General features: G+C 47.7%; 7 protein-coding genes across 7 annotated transcripts; 4 read left to right on the forward strand and 3 right to left on the reverse strand.

The window, feature by feature from the left end:
• The first annotated feature begins 1019 nt into the window (after positions 1–1019).
• Positions 1020–5123, forward strand: BKA67DRAFT_320230 (uncharacterized protein). Its single transcript, XM_046096181.1, has 2 exons — positions 1020–1639; positions 1694–5123. Exons 1-2 carry the CDS (start codon positions 1276–1278, stop codon positions 5008–5010), a joined length of 3681 nt encoding a protein of 1226 aa, XP_045957683.1. The 5' UTR covers positions 1020–1275; the 3' UTR covers positions 5011–5123.
• Positions 5124–5631: 508 nt separating this feature from the next.
• BKA67DRAFT_647314 (uncharacterized protein) lies at positions 5632–7277 on the forward strand (the record flags this gene model as incomplete). The annotated part of the gene is made up of 6 exons (XM_046105949.1): positions 5632–5651; positions 5740–5759; positions 5822–6277; positions 6516–6778; positions 6895–6940; positions 7045–7277. 6 exons carry the CDS (start codon positions 5632–5634, stop codon positions 7275–7277), a joined length of 1038 nt encoding a protein of 345 aa, XP_045957684.1.
• A 118-nt stretch (positions 7278–7395) lies between these two features.
• Positions 7396–8149, reverse strand: BKA67DRAFT_569447 (uncharacterized protein; the record flags this gene model as incomplete). Its single annotated transcript, XM_046103111.1, has 2 exons — positions 7396–7522; positions 7583–8149. Coding segments are annotated over 2 exons (300 nt in total), but the record flags the coding sequence as incomplete, so codon positions are not given.
• On the reverse strand, positions 8036–9706 carry BKA67DRAFT_678891 (uncharacterized protein; the record flags this gene model as incomplete). Its single annotated transcript, XM_046108862.1, has 2 exons — positions 8036–8788; positions 9148–9706. 2 exons carry the CDS (start codon positions 9704–9706, stop codon positions 8328–8330), a joined length of 1020 nt encoding a protein of 339 aa, XP_045957686.1. The 3' UTR covers positions 8036–8327.
• Positions 9707–14598: 4892 nt separating this feature from the next.
• BKA67DRAFT_660034 (uncharacterized protein) lies at positions 14599–14963 on the forward strand (the record flags this gene model as incomplete). Its single annotated transcript, XM_046107550.1, has 2 exons — positions 14599–14766; positions 14814–14963. 2 exons carry the CDS (start codon positions 14599–14601, stop codon positions 14961–14963), a joined length of 318 nt encoding a protein of 105 aa, XP_045957687.1.
• Positions 14964–16176: 1213 nt separating this feature from the next.
• On the reverse strand, positions 16177–17394 carry BKA67DRAFT_320297 (uncharacterized protein). Its single transcript, XM_046096182.1, has 2 exons — positions 16271–17394; positions 16177–16223 (listed from the first exon to the last, which is right to left on the reverse strand). The coding sequence occupies exons 1-2, from the start codon at positions 17248–17250 to the stop codon at positions 16220–16222; spliced, it is 984 nt and encodes a 327-aa protein (XP_045957688.1). The 5' UTR covers positions 17251–17394; the 3' UTR covers positions 16177–16219.
• A 1417-nt stretch (positions 17395–18811) lies between these two features.
• BKA67DRAFT_320307 (uncharacterized protein) lies at positions 18812–20165 on the forward strand. Its single transcript, XM_046096183.1, has one exon. It carries the CDS (start codon positions 19252–19254, stop codon positions 19951–19953), a length of 702 nt encoding a protein of 233 aa, XP_045957689.1. The 5' UTR covers positions 18812–19251; the 3' UTR covers positions 19954–20165.
• Positions 20166–20188: the final 23 nt, after the last annotated feature.

Below are 20188 nucleotides of genomic sequence, written 5' to 3' on the forward strand. Positions count from 1 at the left end.
TGGTCTTCATCAACGGGCCTAAATATACCCCGTCAAACTTGACTTGAATTACTTATACCGCAAAAGCTTTTGATAGAAATTAATGCTTTGTGCGTAAACGCATGTCTGAGAAGAATAATCATTAGCAATAGGATTTCAGCATCAGGACCGTGACAATAGCAAGCCTCTTCTACTTGACCCACATCCTAAAGCCAACCAGCATAATTAGGATCATGGCTGGAAATAGCAAACAAAACGCTCTGGAGCTAAGCCAGACGTTTGCGGAGCCGCGGGCATGGTGTCCACTGTGGGCTCAGCCGTGTGCCGGTCCACAGCAAAATTGGCCCCAGCTCAAGGCCAGTAACTACAAGGAAAGGTTAAAGAGAGGGAGAAACGTTGTAATACATTATAAATATAGACTTTGTTAGGAGAGGCCGTATGCTTCAAGGTCGATGGTCAGCAGCGGAAGAGTTGTCTGTGTACATTGAACAAGAAACACGACAGGAGCGGCGCCACTTTGAGTAAAATATGGCGGACTTTGGTGAAAGCTGGCTTAAGTAGATATTATTGTCCAAAGCCGGGGCTAAATACTTGGCAAGACTTTGGGGGTGTTGCATATTTTTTGCCGCGTACTGTAGCTAAAACCTGGAAAATGGCGGGGCAGCCTTATCTGCAGCTTTGCCCACTTCAGGAGCGTGGATGTTTGCCAAGCCAATCTCATCCATCAAAAAGTGAATCTAGTTCGGCAGGCTGGGATAGGCTGACACCAGTGCATCAATGAAGGTGAGGCTTCGGCGTAAAGTCTGATGCGTATATTTTGACGGCGTCGGACCGCCCAATTGAAATTCGCTCGCGCTCAAATATTATGTAATTGGTGACAGTATGTTGATTTTCCAACCATGCCGGCTGACACAATTCTACGCAAAGGGATAGTCGCGCAGAGTAGATGGCCGCCAGAAAGCGTGGTGCCTCAAATGTGTAAAGCTCGGTATATGCCGAGTCCGATTTTGTGAAATCGGGGAGTAGATGTATGGAAAATGCTGCAGTGCCAAGCCCAATTTCATGCATTCTGAGGTAGCCCACTGATTTACTCTATGCGGCAGGCTGAAAGACCTCCCATCTCACCCTAAATGCCAAGCAGATGTTGCCTTGGCTGCCTCCCTTTATGGAATTGGAATGCGCCTAACGGGCGCCATTCCCGGTTTAAAGTGCCAAATCTTGCGAGTTTCTTCTCTGACCTCACACTTAACGTGAAAGAATGTAGGCACTCTTTCATCGATTCTGAGCTCGATCGACATGGCAACACCAAGCCGTCTCCTGATGAGTGGAGAGCAACATGGCCACGAACTATTGTCAGAGTATCAACCTTTCCTCCGGACAAATTCTCCAGGTAATCCTCATACCTCAGAATACCATGAACAGGGAGGAGAGTCGCCCTCGAGTGACTGCGCATCCAAAGAACATGACGATAAGACTGGACAAGAAACGTCGCCATGGCGTCCAACCTGGTTCCACCGACGCGTCTTTTTGATGTTTGCAGCTTGGTTTGCTATCCTAGCTGCGTCGATCGAATTGCTGTTAGCATTCTCACAGAAACAGCACGGGCTTGCTGAACCAAAAGGAGGTTTATTTTATGCTTGGACGTTTGGGCCTACCGCTGGTAAGTCTTGAGCCGCGAATCCCCTGCCACCGATTCTGACGTGTTCGTGGGTAGTCTTTGTTTTAACTGCAGCCTTCTGGGCTAGGGTCGAGTATCAGTCAAACATTTCAATGCCCTGGATGCAATTACAGAAAGGGCTATCTACGGCTCGAACGACTATCGAACTAGATTATAATTCCAAGATCTTGCCAGCACTAATCGCCTTGTCTATATGTAATCGACATTATATCGTCACAATCGCAACTGTCACTGGGCTAGCATTGAAGGCTGTTATCGCCCTATCATCTGGTCTGCTATTTCTCCAGCCTGGGACTGTTATATCCTATGAAAGTTCACTGCCGCTCAGGGATGCCCTGGTGAATCGAGTACCTCTTTTTGACGCTGCGACTATTACCTCTGAGCCATATGACACATTCCTTGGTATACTCGACCTCAACCTCACTGTACCCTTCGGCTATAGTCCAAAAGTGGCCTATCAGACTTACATCGGCTCCCACATTGGGGCTAACGACTCTTCGAGCGCTGTCGTGCAGGGCATCTGGTCTGACTTGATGTGTGAAGAGTCGGATGTCTCGATTGCTGATGGCCAGGAAGAAGCACAAAACGACACTCTAACATTGTCACTATCTTCAACTTTCTGCGACAACACTATTGAGGCCAAACTCTCCATTATCAAGGAATATCCTGGCGCTAAGCGACAAGATACCAACTATATCCTAGGTGGATATTTTGGCCCTGGTGGGGGTTCCATCTGTAGAGGAGCCGGTGGACCAGTGTTTGCCCTTGGATATGCTTGGTTCATTGATTCTGTTGAAAAGAATTCTGACTTTGATCAATCTATGGTAATGTTCTGTCAGCCCATGTACTACAGCGGCCATTTAGAAGTCAACATTAGCGAGACCTCACAACCGACAGTAGAGGAACTGTCATCGCCCGCACCGACTTTATTGGAGGGAGATATGGGTTGGCTTGTTCGCCGATCTTATCAAATTGACAATCCAGGTAGCGCCCCAAATTTCGCTCTTGGTGATTGGGTCTACAATTCCAGTGGCTTTTGGCCAACGAGATACTACAGTAGAGCGCCCGATGAATACCCAACTGAATTGAGCAAAGGATATCTCCTTCTCGGTCAAGCTATCCCTACCGACTGGCGTAATGTAACATTTGATTCCGCTTTCCATGCAATCAAAGAGTTCTATCAAACATTCGATCCTCTCGTCGCCCACTTTTTCCTGCGCGAGATGAAGCCAGGAGAGGCCACCGTTGAGGCAGTAGTCTCCGAAATCCGAAACAGGCTTCTCGTCAAACCTGTCATTGCACACGTGATGGGGGGTATTCTAGGTGTATCAGCGGCGGTTCTTGTTTTAGGTTCAACTCGGCTCATACCTTCCAGCGGCTTTGTTCCCAACGGACCGGGGAGCTTCATCGGGGCAATTCGGAATTTAACCCACAGCACAGAGTTTTTCAGAGCCCTGGCCAAAGTTGAGGAAACTAGAAATGGATTGACGGGTAGATTTTCTGCGAATACGAGAAGTAGTGAGGGCGATATGAATGGTTCAGAGGCGAGGGAGTCATTCAGAATTATTTCCCGCGACGTTGGCGCCAGCAATCCCAGCAAAGACAACTTTACAAGAGATGATATCCAGGTTTTTGATCCTCTAGTCTTACGTTTCTCAGTACAGGTGGCAATGCTCAGTCTGTTGATAGCTACATTGATTTCCTTGCAGATCTCTTCCTGGATCTCCAAGTCTTCATCTGGCGTCGGCGACATTGGCAACAATCCTTACCTCCATTATACATGGACTACTTTACCCACCCTGGTTATGGTAGGTATTGGTACCTACTTTGCTGCTTCTGACAAAGAAGTAAGAGTATTGATGCCGTTCGCAAATCTAAGGGCAAAGACGTCTTTTCGGACCCTTGAAACTGATTTCTCCGATCGAACTGCGGCAGAGGCTATGTGGCTGTCAGGTCAGACAAGGCAGTGGCCGATTCTAGTGGCAACAACAAGTTCGATCCTTGTGTCGTTCCTTACTATCTTCGCAGCAACACTGTTTTCGGCGAATCAAGTCCCTATCGACTACCCGATTCAACTCCAGCAAGAAGAATGGTTTGCGTCCTTCGGGTGGCGAACTCGCGATGATTTTTCAAACATCATTTTGTCCAACAGTGATAACTTCACATATCCAAATTGGACTTATAAGAATTTGGTTCTACCAAAACTGAGCCCAGCAGTACTACCACCAATTGTCTCTGACAACATGACAGTCACAGTGGTTGTGAACGCGCTACGGCCAACGACAAATTGCACCCGACATCCGATGTCTACGACGAAGTCTCAATATGATGGGAATCAGACGGCTAGTCTGCAAATCGACTTGACATACGGTGAAGATGGAGAAGGTGCTTGGAGATCTGGCTGTGGTCTCTTTTGGCGACCATATTGTTCAAGAGACCTTTCCTTCATTGAAGCCAATCTGACCCCTTGCTGGGAGGATCCAGCTCCCCACTACTATTACGATGCTGGTGTCAATTTCACAAGCTGCTCCACGTCACAGTTCGTATGGGGCACCATCAACAACGTCTCAAAGGAATGGGATTTTTTGGCTGCATATTCCTGTACTGACATTGTGGAAGAAGTCGATGTCGAGCTAAGCTTACACTGGCCATCGTTAGAGATTAATGCAAAAAGACCACCAAGGCCCATTGAGATATCTTCACGGCGGGCTACAAGATTCTTCCCAACCGGTGACATGATACACACGGACGATTGGTTCGAGATTCAGCGCTATAGGGACAGGTTTGTTGACCTCTCTGGACCACGCTACCGGTTGCCAATTGAAAGTATCGGAGACCCGGCTGCCGAAGAAACCGTCCTCGCAGCTCAGCGGGAACATTGGGTCCTGAGAAATACCCAATTTCTATCCATGACTGTACGACGATTATTCAACGAGACCGCATTCACACCAAAGCCTTCGTGGCGCCCATGGATTTACAATACCTCGTGGTCTGGCCTCCCTTTCAATGACCCCTTTGAGCCTCCCCAGCCACGTCCACAAATAGCGGCCATTGCAACGGACCACACCAGGTATCGCGTCGTCCAGAATGAGGTCCCAACCTACTTCCTTACCGGTCTGCTTATAGCTGTGCTGCTACTGCACTCTGCCGCCATCTGGCTGGTTCCTCGAGACGTTAGGCCCCATAACTTCAGGACGATAGTTGGAATCGCGCGGCTCCTAATCAACTCAAACATTCATGATTTCTTGCGGGATGACCAAAAAGAGCGCTCTCTCAAAGACAAGGGCTTCCTACTGGATTGGGTTGAGGACGAGTTGGGGAAAGCGACTTACACGCTACAAGTGCTCGAATAGAGGGTACCTTGGTGACAGACAGCACCAGATTTCAAAGGGCATACGGGTTCGGTCACGTTAGTGGCGCCAACGTCGGGATGGCGACACTGTCATCTTCTGGGTGGCCGAGACGGGCGCCAAGCAGGCGACGCTTAATACTGGGTTTATTCACAATCTGGGCGTTGACTAGCGAGGCACATGGCTCCCAACGGATCGAGGGTCTCTTTTGCAGGTGCTACAGATTACATCAGAATGAAACTTGCATTGGCTGTCTAATTAGCAAAGACAAGTCTTGGATCACTTTTGACGACAAATCACATACAGCTGCCAGCAAAGTATCGTCCCGTGAACCATGCGGTCTTGGGCAATATACTTGCCATTGGTTGCTAATCCGGCAATATTTTAATACTACGAACTGTTTATCGACGTTAGAATGTTTAACACTTAATATTATTCCTTTCATCTCCTTGCAAAGCAGGTACTAGGGTAGCTTTTGATATTTATCCTCGGCTTCTCTTGCTGTATGAAAGATTGTGGAATTTCTGAGAAGCATTAGTTGCTTATTATGCCATTTTCTGTCTTTTTCCCAGACCATAGCGATCTTAGATGGTGGTAACATGATATTAACAATAAGGCATAATTATGGTGTCCCAGGACAGAGGGTGTGAAATATTTCAGTGCTGCCTGGATCGAGTCTTCGATCATGTCCTTCACTTGGGTCATTGTAATGGATGCTGCTGAGTTTTAAAGGCTGTCAAGAAGTGCTGGAGGTAAGTAGAAAGCAGTTGTAGACCTGTCCAGAAGCGTCCCACCAACTGACGGCGGTACCAAGGAAATTTCAACTTACCTGACGATAATATCTGTTCAAAAAATGCTAAGCGACGCAAACCACAGCTTGCCTGTGATGGTCTACCCTTTGCAAAATATGGCACTACAGGCAAGGACCGCGTAGAAGAAGTTTCAATGGGAGGAGATCCCGAGCAGATGGTTTCAACAGCACCGTCGTCTCACCTGCCTTCTATTGTACGCACAAGCGGTGGCAAGCCAATGGACGGCCCAGAGATGGACATGAAGCGACGATTGCACGATCCATGCCAGGATAGTGCTTCCCTTGCTGAGCCTAAGCCGAGGTCAATGCCTGAACTTGAGCCAGAGTTGCCGGCGCGCGACTGCAATACCTGCGGTGTCGATGCTGGACGCCTTCTACAACTGACGGAAAGGGCGCTGTGGTGGAGTGGCAGAAGCAACCAACGTCTAAAGCGAAGCATCAATGCTGAACCTAGGCTAAGTTATCCGACTTCGACAAAAGCGATTTGATGCTACGGCTTCACCTCGAAGAGCTTTGCGGACATGCCTTAGGCCTCATTCTACGCAAGGGGAAAGCTGTACGAAATGAAGGTAGAATGGAGTCTTCGACATTGAAGGCTCCAGTCGAAGCGATAAAGCCGCACCAAAATGCTTATCGCCAGGCGAAGATGACACCGGTTCAGATTAATCTGTCGATTTAAGCAGATCGGGTTCACCAGCCATAGTGCGCCGTTGGGGTGGTCCCGTCGACTTGGATATCCAAATATATGTAGACGGCATTGCTCAATGGGTCGGTGCCAATGTCCAGTGGAGTTTCGAGAGCAAGAGATACTTTAGCAAACTCGGCCTCGAAATCAAGGAATCTCGCATCCTAGAGCTGCTGCCCTCGAAAGCGGAGGCGCAAGTCGAGACGGGACCATTTGTCGTCAACAGTCTGTTGTCACGGGGGCCTGATGACATATTTCCTGAAGTGTTCGAGATGGTACGAGGATTTTGAAGATACTTAGTTGCGTACATCTCTACGACGAGTGCTCAGAGATGCTTGTACGTGCGTGCGTGAGGCAATGAGGAACAAAATACAAACTACATGCGTGTCAGCTGACTAAATCCACGGTTGACGCGACATCTATGCTACCTGAGCGATGTAAGCAGATAGTGATGGTGATAACTACATTCGCATTCGGTCATTTCGAAGGCACTTTCCTCTCTGGATGATATTCCTGCATGCATCAGAGATACCGTTTAAAGGGCATGTTCAGTGTTCGAATATTGTCTGTAAAGAAGACCATAAAGCTCCTGAGATCGCATCGGCGATGTCCACATTGATCGAGGTCCACTATGGTTATCTTCGCTTCGGAAGTGAGAATTTAGTCCTGACAAATTCGATAGGGAAAACCCAGCAGGAGCAAGGTTGCGTATGGAGTATACCTATCATTGTTGAAGAGCCTGAAACATGGACGCAACCAGGACCAAAGGAGTGATTCGTCGTGGACAGGCTAGCTCACTCAAGCTTGAGCAAGGATGGGATTATGAACCGCCTCCAATATTGAGTACAATTCTTTTGTCACAAGGGGCCTAATTTAAAGTAGTATTGTCCATCTTGTGTAGTGGATCAAAAATCAAATGGATGGCCCCCTTCCGGAAACTGCATACAGCAGAACCACGTGTTTGTTGGGTTGCGACCTGGCTGAGCCCTGAAAGCGGTTGGCTTGCGGGCCAAGACACGGTATATCCGCCCCACCATGAGTCCGCTCTTTTATTCTGACCAGGGCTCAAAATTGGCTAGCCCAGGTTGATATCGGCACGACCTTTGGCAAGGCCAAGTCTGAACACGAATTTCGTACCTCGTAAAGAGCACGCCCGGTTGCATATGGAAAAAAGACAAAGACAAGAGGAAAAAGAAAAAAAGAAAGAGGCAGCTTATTGCGTAGACATGACCGATAACCTCTGACTGCGGTAGAATGGATGTTCTTAATACTGTACATTATCTTAGCCGAGAATGATCGGTCGTGGAAAGCTGGGGCCGTGGGAGAAGGATAATGCAACAAATCTTGTGTCGACCCCTAGTCACTCCCGCAGCGAACTAGACTCATGTGTCACGGAACGTGGAGAATATAAGAAGGATGCGATCAATTGAGCGCGGAGCTGTGTGTTATGGCCACCAATGACATGAGCAGCCACGAGCAGCCATGCAGCCCTGGGGTCTCCACTATTACGAGGCAGTGCTCTGGTCTGACATAAAAGACGCTCGACTGCCCTGGCAACTTTTCTCTTAGCTTACCAGACTGTCGGGTCACAACTGGCGATGAGAGCAAACAACGGATGGACGACCAGGCCGCCAACCACCGACTATTCCCACGTTATAGCTTAAGCTGGGAGACCCATATACTGACATACTAACGATATGGATGGTCGATTTCTTGTGTGGAAAGGGAGAAGTTGTAGAAAAAAGAATTAACCGATAAAGCAAAAGGAGAGAGACCAAGGGACGGGAACGAAAACGCAACCAATCATTATCAACATGTCTAGATTCACCCAGTCATGTTCACATCCGAGATGGCGTTGATGTCAGGAGCCGGTGTTGGAGAGCCATCACGGTTCTTCTCTTTCTTTATTTCGGGTCGCTTCTGATAACGTGTCTCTGCCCAAATTGCAGTTGCAACGATAAGGGCATCGATCTTAGGAACCACCTCCGACTCTTCGAAGATAGTGAACTTTCCAAATTTGAGTTCTTTCGCGAGTGTGACATCTTCCCCATGGATAAGTTTATCGATGTCTTTTCTTGTCTCCCAACTGTCAATGAACGCCGGCTTGATGTCTTGATTTTCTGTGTCTCCACCTTCTGGTGTATCTGGCTCGATCATACGTCGCACCTTGACCCAAATACCTGGGGCAATTGGGTCATTGCGTCTGTTTCTTGGCCAGTTCTTGGGAAGTAGGAGTTTTACCGGACATTCCTCGCCATCTGGATATACCCAAGCCACAGCTTTGACTTGGAGGTCAAGTATTTTTTCATCTTTCCCAATTTTATTAGGGGCGTCTGTAATGGGCCTAGACCGAATGCTACACTCTGACGTCTATTATCTCTATGAACAAGAAGACTTCTCTCAGGAGAGAAGTCTTTCTTAGCTTCTGCATTCTTGTGTACTCTTTCTTATATACTTCTTCCTTCCTAACCTCTAGCGCGTCTAGTAGGTTCTGTGGGTCCTACGATGGGGCCATGGCCCCTGAGTCTATCGCTAGGGGTTCATCCCATAACAGCGTCCTTCAAGCTTTTTTCAGCCTCTTTAGTGATAGTCGTGTGAAATTGTGCGCCTTGCTGAAACCGATATTTTGCATATCGATCTTCACCGTATTGTATCAAGAGGCGATATCCCCAACCCATTTTTAACCAGCCGATAGGCTTAATATTTCTCGGCCCACCACCGATATGATCAGTGATGCCAAGGTTGCCCATATAACTGGTTAGATCGTCCACATCGGAACCGGCACCATCTGCATCTTTCTCGGTTGAAGGTAAATCTGTCGTATCACTGCCTTCAGCTTTCTCAGTTGGAGGCAAAGCTGTTGTATGACTGCCTTCTGAAGCACCTGCGACGGCGGCAGGGACGAACAGATGCTGCCCGTTCTGCGGACCACCACCAACGTTGCTGTCCGCCGCCTGGTCGATAGATTCACGCGAGTTCAGTGAAGAAGACTCTTTTGGCAGTAACTGCGTCCGCAGAGACGCCAACTGCGCCTGCCTTTTGGGATCTTTGGATGCTTCTTCCTCAAGCTCACGTATTCTCTTTTCAATTTCAATTTTCTTTTCTGGGGTTAGGCTGGTAGCTTTACCCTTACTTCTGAGAACACGGGAATTTTGTTCCGATGCATTTTCAGATGTAGCTTGTTGTGGCCTGGTAGGTGCCATTGTACATTTGTGACATTGGACGATAGTTCTGTCTACTTGTTCTATCTTGTCGGTGAGTTCGTGTATTTATACTTCATACCACATCGAGAAAAGGTTCCGCATATCCAATTCTGGTGTCTGCCATTCTACTGAAAACAAAACCCAGAACAAAAGGATTCATTAATGGATTGCTCATAAAGTGGTTTATTATCTGCGTCCTGAATTGAACCTGGCCACTTTTAATCCCAGTTGGAGTTATCTCCTTCGTTACAGTACATACAGCTAATAACGAAGTGGCTTCCGCACAGCGTGTCAAACAGTCGAACCAGTCAGTCATTCGTTCGCCTGGATTGCTTTTTGTATGCCAAAACAGCCAATGCACGACAGTTATGGCAATCTAGTCGAACGAATGACTGACTGGTTCGACAGTTTTGACAGGCAGCTTCCGCATCAAACGCACGAATTTGTTTGCCGCGAGAGCCGTTTCTGCATCGAGTAATGCAGGACTCATAAATATAATGATTTAACTTACTTGTGTAATGATCCATATGTGCTCATATGGTCGATAGCGTAAGTCTGAGAACTGGGTAGAGTCCTAGAATGGGATCCTATCAATCTGGAGGGCCTGTTCCGTACAAAAAGAATATAAATATTTGATTGCAAGCAGGGTTCGCAATCAATCAATCAATTCAATCCACAACCCCGATTGAATTGATTGACGCGAATCAACGTAAGATGCCTTCAACGTTGATTGATTCGAGCTTAGATTGATTGATTGAAGATTGAATTGATCCAGATTGATTCGAATATAACTACCCAATTAGGAAGTTATAATAGGATTGGTAATCGTGGTGTTTTGATGGTTATCAACCCCTGATTTGTCCTTTGCTTCAACATCACGATTTTGCAGTGGCAACTGCCCAATCCATTGGGTTGCCGAATCGATGGCATCTTGGTCGCCCATATTGGCCAAAGTGACTGATTTTTGGTGTTGAGCCCAATCATGGATCACTGGATCTAGGTCTTGAACAACGCCAGCAAAGTGCCACGATCGAAGGACTTGGCAGATCCCAGTAACTTCAGCATCAAGGCGCTTGCGCTGATCGATCGCCATCATCTTGGCCGCAGAGAATAACCTCTCCCATTCAGCTGACATGCTTGGGACCGTGAGGAAGTCAAGGGCCATTCGTGATAACCTAGGATACTTGTGGCGGCGTTCATGCCAATACTCTATCGGATCGTCAACCTCGTCGTCGCCCGGTTCCTCGCTAGCTTGCCAACTCAGATACTCATCAACTGATCGAAGTGGTGATAAGGATGGGGATTCAGATGACTTGATACGGGCCTTATTGATGTGCTCTTGAAACGGGTTCTTAAAGGTCTTTAACCTCTTGACCGGCCCAACACTAGTTGGGAGTTGAAGGTCACGATATTGCTTATCCCACACTTCTTGGACCATCTCTTTGGCTTTAGTAACCCAGCTTGGATTATCACCCAAGCGGTTTCAAACCAGTCCCATCGATACGATGGATGAAGTGCAATTGCAGCGTAATATACTGCAGTTTCGTTACACTTGTTGTAATATTCATCCAATTTGGCCCAAGCCAAATTGATCCCTATCCTGAAGTGTTCAGGATTAGGATAATGAATTGCCGACAACTTGAACTCTTCAAGCTTTTCGAGTAGGAACTCAAAGCCTTGGAGGATCCACCAAATATTGCCGTATGATCCAACGAATCCATTCTTGCGTTGACGAACGTGGCCGTCACCTTCAAGCTGGATAACAGTTGCTTCGTAGTAGCTGAGGATGGTCTGGAGGTGTTCAAGGACCGCCCAATCATCCTCTGATAATTGGTTCTCAAGCTTCAAGATAAGTGGCATCCTCCTCAAAGTTACCGGAGTGATACCTCCGGACCTTTTGGATCGATTCTCACTCTCCCATTCAATCTTGAACTCAAGCAACAACTGATCGAGATAACGGCGAAGTTCAAGGGCGCGGCGGATCATATGAAGCTGAGATAACCAACGGGTATCATTATCGAGGATAACGTGCTTTGGGCGGCGGCGGGGTAGGTGATCTGGGAACTCTTTGATGTGATCAGCTTGGATTCGGAGGAGTTTGTAGGTCAATCTGCCAAAAGGTCAATGCTTGATCATAGGGGTCCCCATACTAAACTTGCCTATCAGATCTATCAATATCAACCACCAAGTTGTGAAGCTTGCCAACGGGTCCTTTGCTTCGCCAAAGTGCGTATTCGTTTTGCGTTAGGGCTTGAGCCCCAGTCAGTTGTTCCTCGAACGCGTCAGCGTTATGGCCAAAGAGTAGGGCTTTTGCTGAGATATTCAGGGTATGGCCGATACAACGGCAACGGCGTGTTTTGCCCACAAATCCAAAGCAATTGCCAAGTGCCCTCATTGCAGTATCGTTGTTGCTTGCGTTGTCAAGCACTGCGTATCCGATCTTATCACCATCGATCTGAAACTCCTCCAAGATAGTCTGAATTTCGTCAGCAATAACAGCACCAACATGGCGGCCAGTTTCGGGGATCCCAAGCGTAATCTTGCAAGGCTTGTTATCTTCGTTGCGAAAGAAGCAAGTGACCCCATACATTGAATATCGGTTGGGAGCCCGCCACCCATCGAAAGCAAGATGAATCAAGCCTGGGGACCTCTTCAATACGTTGATCACAGTGTTCTTGTGCCTCTCATACTCTCCAATTGCTTTTGCCTTGATGGTATTGGGTGAAAGGTGTGCCGATTGGGCTCGAACCGAGGGGTTGAGGTATTCGAATATTGCTCGAAGGCCGTGTTCTTGTACGATACTGAAGGAGTGATTCGAATCCACAACCCACTCAACAACAAGCTGTTGAAAACGCTGTTTGTCAAAGCCTTTAATAAAAGAGTTGGCAATCCTTTGTTCGACCGGGTCTTCAGGGTTCAGCTTAAAGTGCTTGATAATCGATCCGGCGTTGTTGGTCTTGAGCTTCATCATCTTGGTTTCGGCAATAACTTGAGCTTTGGATTTCTCTTCGCCTTCGGGGGCAACAACACCATGTTCGCTGTATAGGTGGTTCAAAGCGTTGCCAACGTTAGCCCAAGCAAAAGATTCGATTGGAGCTCGCCGCCGTTGAACGCAGATCTTGCAAGCAAGTTTGCGCGTTGAGATTTTGGTGATATCGTACCCATAGGCCCAGCCCCATTGACGGTATGAGCCTTTTCGCTCCGTGAAGGTCCACCCACGAAATTGGGCAAAAAGAGCTGCTTCACACTGTTCGTCAGTCAATTTCGGCATTTTGACCCATTCTTGGGGCCATCAGGCAAAGACTGGGCCATTAGTTGGTGTTGAGGATAAGAGGTTGTGGGGTAGAAATTCACGGATCAAAACAACAAAACGCGTTGCCAATTGGATCGGGTTATACTCACTAAACGTTGACGCCAAGGCCTAGTTGACCCTCCAATTGGCTATCCAGAGTAAGCAGATATACTAACAAATACATAGATTTGGGGAGAAATCCCTGGAAAATTGGTGTATCGATACGTACCTAAGTTAGGTTCGAATGGGGTCTATTTTTAGCAACAACACCAAGATCACCAAGATTACCAAGATCACTCACCATGGTCATCCCAAACACAAAAACACCACCTAATTCAATCTGAATCAATCAATTCAATCAATCCGGACCTTCGGATTGATTGATTTAAATAAAACACTAAGGCTGATTGAATTGATTGATTTCGAAAATCTCGGATTGAATTGATCAATCCGTTGAAAAGATTGATTGATTGCGAACCCTGATTGCAAGACGTTTCCGGTGCGAGAAAATGTTATGGAACAAGCAGACATTACGAAAAGCCAATGTCATAGAATGGAATGGAAACCGGTGGAATTATATTTTCGATTTTAATAACACCGAGATTGTCTCGGTGTTATGAACTGCTCTCTCTTTTCTCCTTCGTCTCTTGTCTTGTACCTCATATGTAGTGCATAGGATAGCAATATCAGTGTCATTTCGCCAAGCCAACGTCTTTGCCCTGACACTATGCCTACTTTCTCATCACTTGGTTCACAATGTGCACGGCCATAATACCTCTGCATGTACATACTCAGCCTATCTGACGGATCCTTGTCACTGCGCTTAGTATAAGTTATCACCTATTTCCCCAGAAACTGACCTGAAAGCTTTGGAAATATCAATTACGCCACAAACTCTTCCCAAATAAACCTGCTGTGGAAATTCTATCTGCTAGACACTAATCGTTTCTGCTGTGAATTGTCACTGACACTTATAGCAAGATCGACAAGGTACGACTAACTTTGCCAAAGGCTGGCTGATATGAAGCCACGCCCATCTCAAAAAAAGCTGACCTGACTCCAGCATCCCGACCTGTCGACATGCTTGATATGAAAGAGCCCCAGCCACGCCCAGTTATAGCTGGGCCAGTAGGAGGAGGAGGAGGCGGCGGAGGAGTTGGTGGTGGTGGCATTATTGATCTCGATAAAATAGAGACTGAGAATGGGCCTCACGGAGTTGTCTGAGCTCACAGGTAGGGCCCAAAGAAGGGTTTGATCAAAATTTGGGTTTTTTTGTATATAGGAATGCTTCCTATCGTATTTTATCCTGAACAATCTATGTATTCTATGCTTTGGTGCAGACAATTCTCAAGACTTGCGGATATGTCACGAACTGTGATTGGCTTAGGCTCGGGCTCGGCAATATACTAATCCGCGCCGTTTTCTCAAAGTCAGGGCCAGGACACGTTGATGTCTTTGTGCTCTTTTTTGCATGAAAGTTTCGCAACGATCCATAGTAATACAACAGCGAATCACCATCCACGTGTCGTGACTTTAAAAGGCACCATGTTTCGCTCTACACGCTTCTCAAAGATTTCCCCGTGACCAAGCACTACTCATCATGGCTTTGCTTCCCAACATAACTGAAGAACTACAAGACACCATCGCGGGCCTCGACTGGTCGAGCGACAATAAACCCTCACTGCCTCAACTTGGACAACCTGATATCCGCCAGATACCTTGGCGTTCTGGCTTCGACAGTGTGGTCGCTCAAGTAATAGACCAGGCAGTACGTGTTTAACCTCTTTTTTGTCTGGAAGACACTAACATGTGCAGAGCCCTCTGCTCAAGGAGCATGAGCCGAAGCCCATGAATTATGTCCCAACTGCTCTATTAATTCAAAGTGGAGGGTTGCTTGACTCGAGGGCCCGTTTTAGCATCATCGTCAAGCAGGATAAAGAGACTGTGGTCGATCTGAGACAATAAGGCCAGCACTTTACTACCACTTTGCCTCAGGTGTCCACCTTGACCAACACGTAGGATTAGCCAAGGCAGAATCTCAGAAAGGTTTGCCTTGCTTGCGGATACGATGCTATCTGAAGGAGCAGTATATAGAGAAGTTCGGACCGGAAAGCTGGTCAGACGAGAAATGCTAGCTATACAAGACCGCCAGGGCCATTGTTGGTATTATGGAAATCCAGATTCATAAAATCATTCCAACCAAATCCGTACAAGTCTTCTACTCCCTGGTGTTGCATTATTCCAGATGTTGGCACGACGCACTCCATATTGGTATGAGGAAGGAAATGAGCATGCTGAGAGGTGCTCTGCGGGGTTGTCTGCATGTTCAAGTTTATGGCAGCCATCAAAAGCTCTGCGCCAAATGAAGCAGAAGGGATGTATGTGTTATCATTGAGGTGAAAACAGCCTGCATCAACAGTGATGACTGGTGTGTTGGCCGTTTGGGCCACTTGGGTGTTTTCGGCGACTGGCGTCTTTTCGTCCGTAGCCGAGTATTGAAAATCACTAGACTTTGCATTGCTGATGCTTTGACCCGTGCCTAGACCATCAACATCGCCAAATTGGTCGTCGTCTGCACCTCCACTAAACTGCGGATTGTCTATGCCTGTATCACAAGCGTTGCTCATTTGGCCGTTGTCTGTGTCTCCACGAGATTGCGGACTGCCGATGCCTGAATCGCCGGTAATGTGGTGGTTGTCATAGAGACTTTGTTGTCCGCGTGCTATGTTAGCCAACTGTCCCTTGCGCCTTTTCTGGGGAGTTATGGTCGATGACCTCGATATCCGGTTGCTTGTACGTTTCCGTGGTCTTGGACACTGATATCCTTTCTGCCATTGTAGTGCCACCACTGGCGGAAAATTTGTCAGACCTTTTCGCGGTTCGTTCGAAGAGACTGCTTGACATTTCAGAGTAACGTGGCTTAAGGACTTGACAGCATTCAGGCTGGCAGTATAGATCTCCCGACTAAGCGCAGGCTGAAAAGCTTTCGCAGCTATCTTAAACCTACAATATAAGTCAGTACAGTTCAATCGTATGGCGATTAAGGTGTTACGACTTACTTCCAAGGACCCGTATTTGCAATGAGAAATGCCGGGCGGAGCGAAACTCCCACGTCCGGCAAGTTCTTCCCTAAATATTTTGTGCGTTCCTCAAGCTTTTCGAGCACGTAGGCCCGCCGGGCCTTAGTCGAGACGAATTCTCGAAACATGCTGATATCCACGTCACCTGGAGGGTCAGAAAGTGCTGCTTTGTGGCGGGTGGTGCTGGCTTACTTACATAAAAGAAAGAGCTTGCCTGCACGGTGTTTCAATACGCCTTCCAACTTCCCAATCAGCCAGTCAAACCATTTTGCGGCGGTACGGTATGATTGCCATCTCCTCGCGTTCTCATCTGGCTTGTCCCCAGACCCCAGAGCCTTTGACGTCATCTCGTTGACCTCATCGACGGTCATTCCACTTTTTCGAGCCACGATGCAGTGACCGTGCAGCAGGTATTCGCTGAAGCGAGCTTGCTGCCTCTTGGAGACCGCCTCGGCTTTCAAGTTACCTACATACGAGCTGAACTTGAGTAGGAACTCGGTACCAGGCAGGTCCTTGCTAGGTATCGCTTTCTGACTGGTGACTTGGATCTGGTCTTGAGCTCGCGTAACTCGGTGGAAGATATCGATGATATGCCCTGAGCAGTTCAAACCTGAACTGGCTTCTAATTGTAGCCACTCCTGCTCATTCTCCGGAACTCTAGCCAGGAAATCCTCGAATGTCTTCTGCCATCCAGCTATCTTCAGCTTCACATATCCTGTACCCTGTATTGGGATCGCGACCTGGGTAGTTTGAACAAGAGTAGGGGGCTGGATTATGCTGCTGTTGGTAACATCGCCGCTCGGTGTTGCTAAGCCCGTGGGCTGGCAAATCTGTATCGCACTACTCGTCTGGGGACAATCTTCCATCGCAGGATCATGTCTCTGAGTACTCGGAGGAATGCCGCTGATTTCTAAACCAGTCATGATCGGTCTTGAAGTCGTGCCCGCAGTTCTCGGGGCCGTTAGTGGTTTGTCCTGTCTCATAGCGTTGTCCGTCGCCCATGTTTGCGCTAGAATCTCAGGAGCAGACGTCGCAACGACATCCACTCGCGACAGAACCCATTGTCGAACTTGATCAGTTGATCCATAGAGAGATAACAATATGTCTTCGAGGTGGTCGACGTATGCTTGAAGAGGTCCGTCAAACGGTAGTAAGCGGTGATGGCGGGCCATTGGGCACCAATACAATAGAATATTCAGAGCAGGTTACGGAAGAAATTGCAGTCCGCAGGTGCGAAGTCAGAAGCTCCCATTTCAGAGCTATGTCATTAGGGTACTTGGGATCAGTATCCCAAAACGGCTTAGATTTGCGCAGCCATGCCGGCCAACCTTGTCGGCCGCTTCTGCGTATACCACCAGATGCACCATTACTTTTTTGTGTTTTGTAGAAGCACCCCTTCTGTCTTACTGCACATTTGTTGAAGTGGTGGCGCCTAAAGCATAAAAAATTGGGCTGCCGATGTTTACCTGCAGTTCAGTTTGTACTACCGCCCACATTTTAGTACTCAGTCTAATTCAATCTGCTCGCTTGCGAGTACAGCCGATAGTTACCATATAAACTTTTTTCTCGTAGTCTGTCTTCCTATATTGTTGCTTGGAACCCAGAAATACATTCGACGATGAATTTTGGGACCTGGATTGCTTCGCCTGTTGATTCGATCCATATCATGCCTGGTGTCTCCGCAAGTCTATATAGGGGCTTGACCCCTTCGAGCCGGGCGTTCTCGTTTGCAAACCACCAAAAATGAGATTCTACCAGTCGGAACCCAAGCCTTGCGGCCGTCTTATCTTCCCTGTTCCTGCATATCTGGACCATCTAGACACGAACATGGATGCTCGTTACACAGGCAAAGTGACCCATCTCAATTATGATTTTCCTGAAACCTTGCAATTTCTGTGTATTAGCATTCTGCTATCCGCACATCCACGCGGACCCATACTGCATGGCAGCTCATCATGTCTCTTATGTCCGTAAACTACAGTTCCCTTAGCGCTATCACCCCACGCCACCCATGCAATAGCTCCTAGTCGTGGATTAAAAATCCTTGGTTGAGGCAGACAGGCTACCAAACCAACCTTGCTCTGGCGTTAGTACTGATTTATTCAAAACCATCGACGCCCGGCTGGTGTAGGTGAATCTCTATGACACGTCACGCAGTTCGAATTACCCTGCATGTGCCTGCTTGTTGCCTTCTTTACGCTCTTTGCCTTCTTTGCCGTGGTCCACACAGAGGTTCGGAGAGGATATTTATCCCAAAGTTAATTCCGCCCGGCTCTATGTGGCAAGAAGGGGACAGAGGAGAGACAGCGTCGAGTTGAGGCTACCAAGTATGTTGTTCAGCATTATGTAGACCGAGAGGCCTTTTTGATTGACTGAAAGTAGAGTTTCATGCCAGCATCGGCCGCAGCCGAGATGGTCTTCTTGTGATACTTTTCGGATCCCAACCGAAACAGGATGTAGTTTGCTCCCGTGCTCCAAAGCTTGACATTCAAGCTCCTCAATATGCGACATGTAGCACAGGATCTCTTCCAATTACCCTTCAAGCCTTCTCACAGAGGCAGTTGAATCAGTTGAATCCTATATTCGATCACAAGAGCTGATAAGAAGTACGAACCACTTGGAAGTTTAGGAGAGAGTTAAATACGATTGACTGGAACGGATCGAGAGTGGTCTAGGAGGTGTCGGAGTATAAGTTCGTGGGCTTTTTATATATTGTTTTGCTGACACCTTCATTATACGAGGTCATCCTTCCGCCGAGCCGGGCAGCTTTGTAACGATAGGCCAAACTTAATGTTGTCACTGGAACGTTGTAGACGCGTAACGTGCACTAGCGACTTCGACGGCTACCTCGGCTCAGACACTTATTTGTGATTGATTATTAGTACAAGCCCCCCATTTCCTTCACCTTCTTCGCACTCTTCGCACGTTCTCAACTCACGCACCTACCTATTTGGCAACATACATTATAATCCGTTCGACGCCCTTGGCCTCAATTATGGCCAATACACAGACAAAGAAATCCGTAAAGCGTATCATTGTGCATCGCTTCAATGCCACCCCAATAGACGGCCAAACGAAACCAAGGATCGGTGGCCCACACAGCAACATGTGGAGAGTCCAAATTGTTTCTTCTAAGCGATGGAGAGAAAAGGGGATACCGCGGGTACCCGAGAATGTTCTTTCCCGAAAACCGCGACCCTGATGTTTACAATGCACCACAATGCCCATTCTACGTCTGTACCAGTTGTGGAGCAGACGGGAACTGCTCCTGCGACGATCCCCTCACCATGGCTTTCACGATATGCGATACTTGTCGTATGGTCCTACCGCAACATCTGGCCCGGCAGCATGGCCAGGAAGATCATGGCGCTTGCGCATTGTGTGGTGAAATCCAGGAAGATGGGCATTTCTTATCCAAGCACCCGGATAATGTGTGCTCTTTGTGCGGCGAACTCGAAATGGGCAAAATGCTACCACACCTTCAAACTAGGCACGCTCTTCACGACTGCGACAGTTGTAAGGGGAAGGATGTTGCCAAGCTTTTTTCCCATCTTCGCGACGATCATCGGGCCTGTCCACTCTGCCGGAAACCTTCTTCGTTCGATTCGATTAATAAGCATCTCGCGGGATATCATGAATGGGATTGTTGTAATGGTTGCGATAACCTGACGCCCGCTGACTTCGAACGTCATTTACTATCTGACCACAGCTGGGTGACTTGCCCATTCCCTGAATGCCACCCTGTCATGACCGGCAAATTGTGGGCTCATATCCGTAACAAGCACGCCTTTCAACGCTGTCCAGGATGCCCACCAACGGAAGCTGACTTTGCCAGAGCAGTTGACCATACTGCATTACACAGTTTTGAGTTCTGAGTTCTGTGCTTACTGTGAAAAACATTATCCTGCACTGGATATTGGCCACCATCGAGTTGCGAGACATGGTTGGTTGCAATGCCAGTATTGTCACCTCGCAAGCCCTGATGAGGTGGCACATCAACTACATATTATCGATCATAAGCTTGAGTCCTGCACAGAGTGCGCCAAACTTCAACCATTCCATGTTGTGGAGCGACACCTGATCGAAGAACACCATTGGCTGCGTTGTCCT

The sequence above is a fragment of the Truncatella angustata genome (genome assembly GCF_020726525.1).
Source record: "Truncatella angustata strain MPI-SDFR-AT-0073 chromosome Unknown BKA67scaffold_5, whole genome shotgun sequence".
Lineage (NCBI taxonomy): Eukaryota > Fungi > Ascomycota > Sordariomycetes > Amphisphaeriales > Sporocadaceae > Truncatella > Truncatella angustata.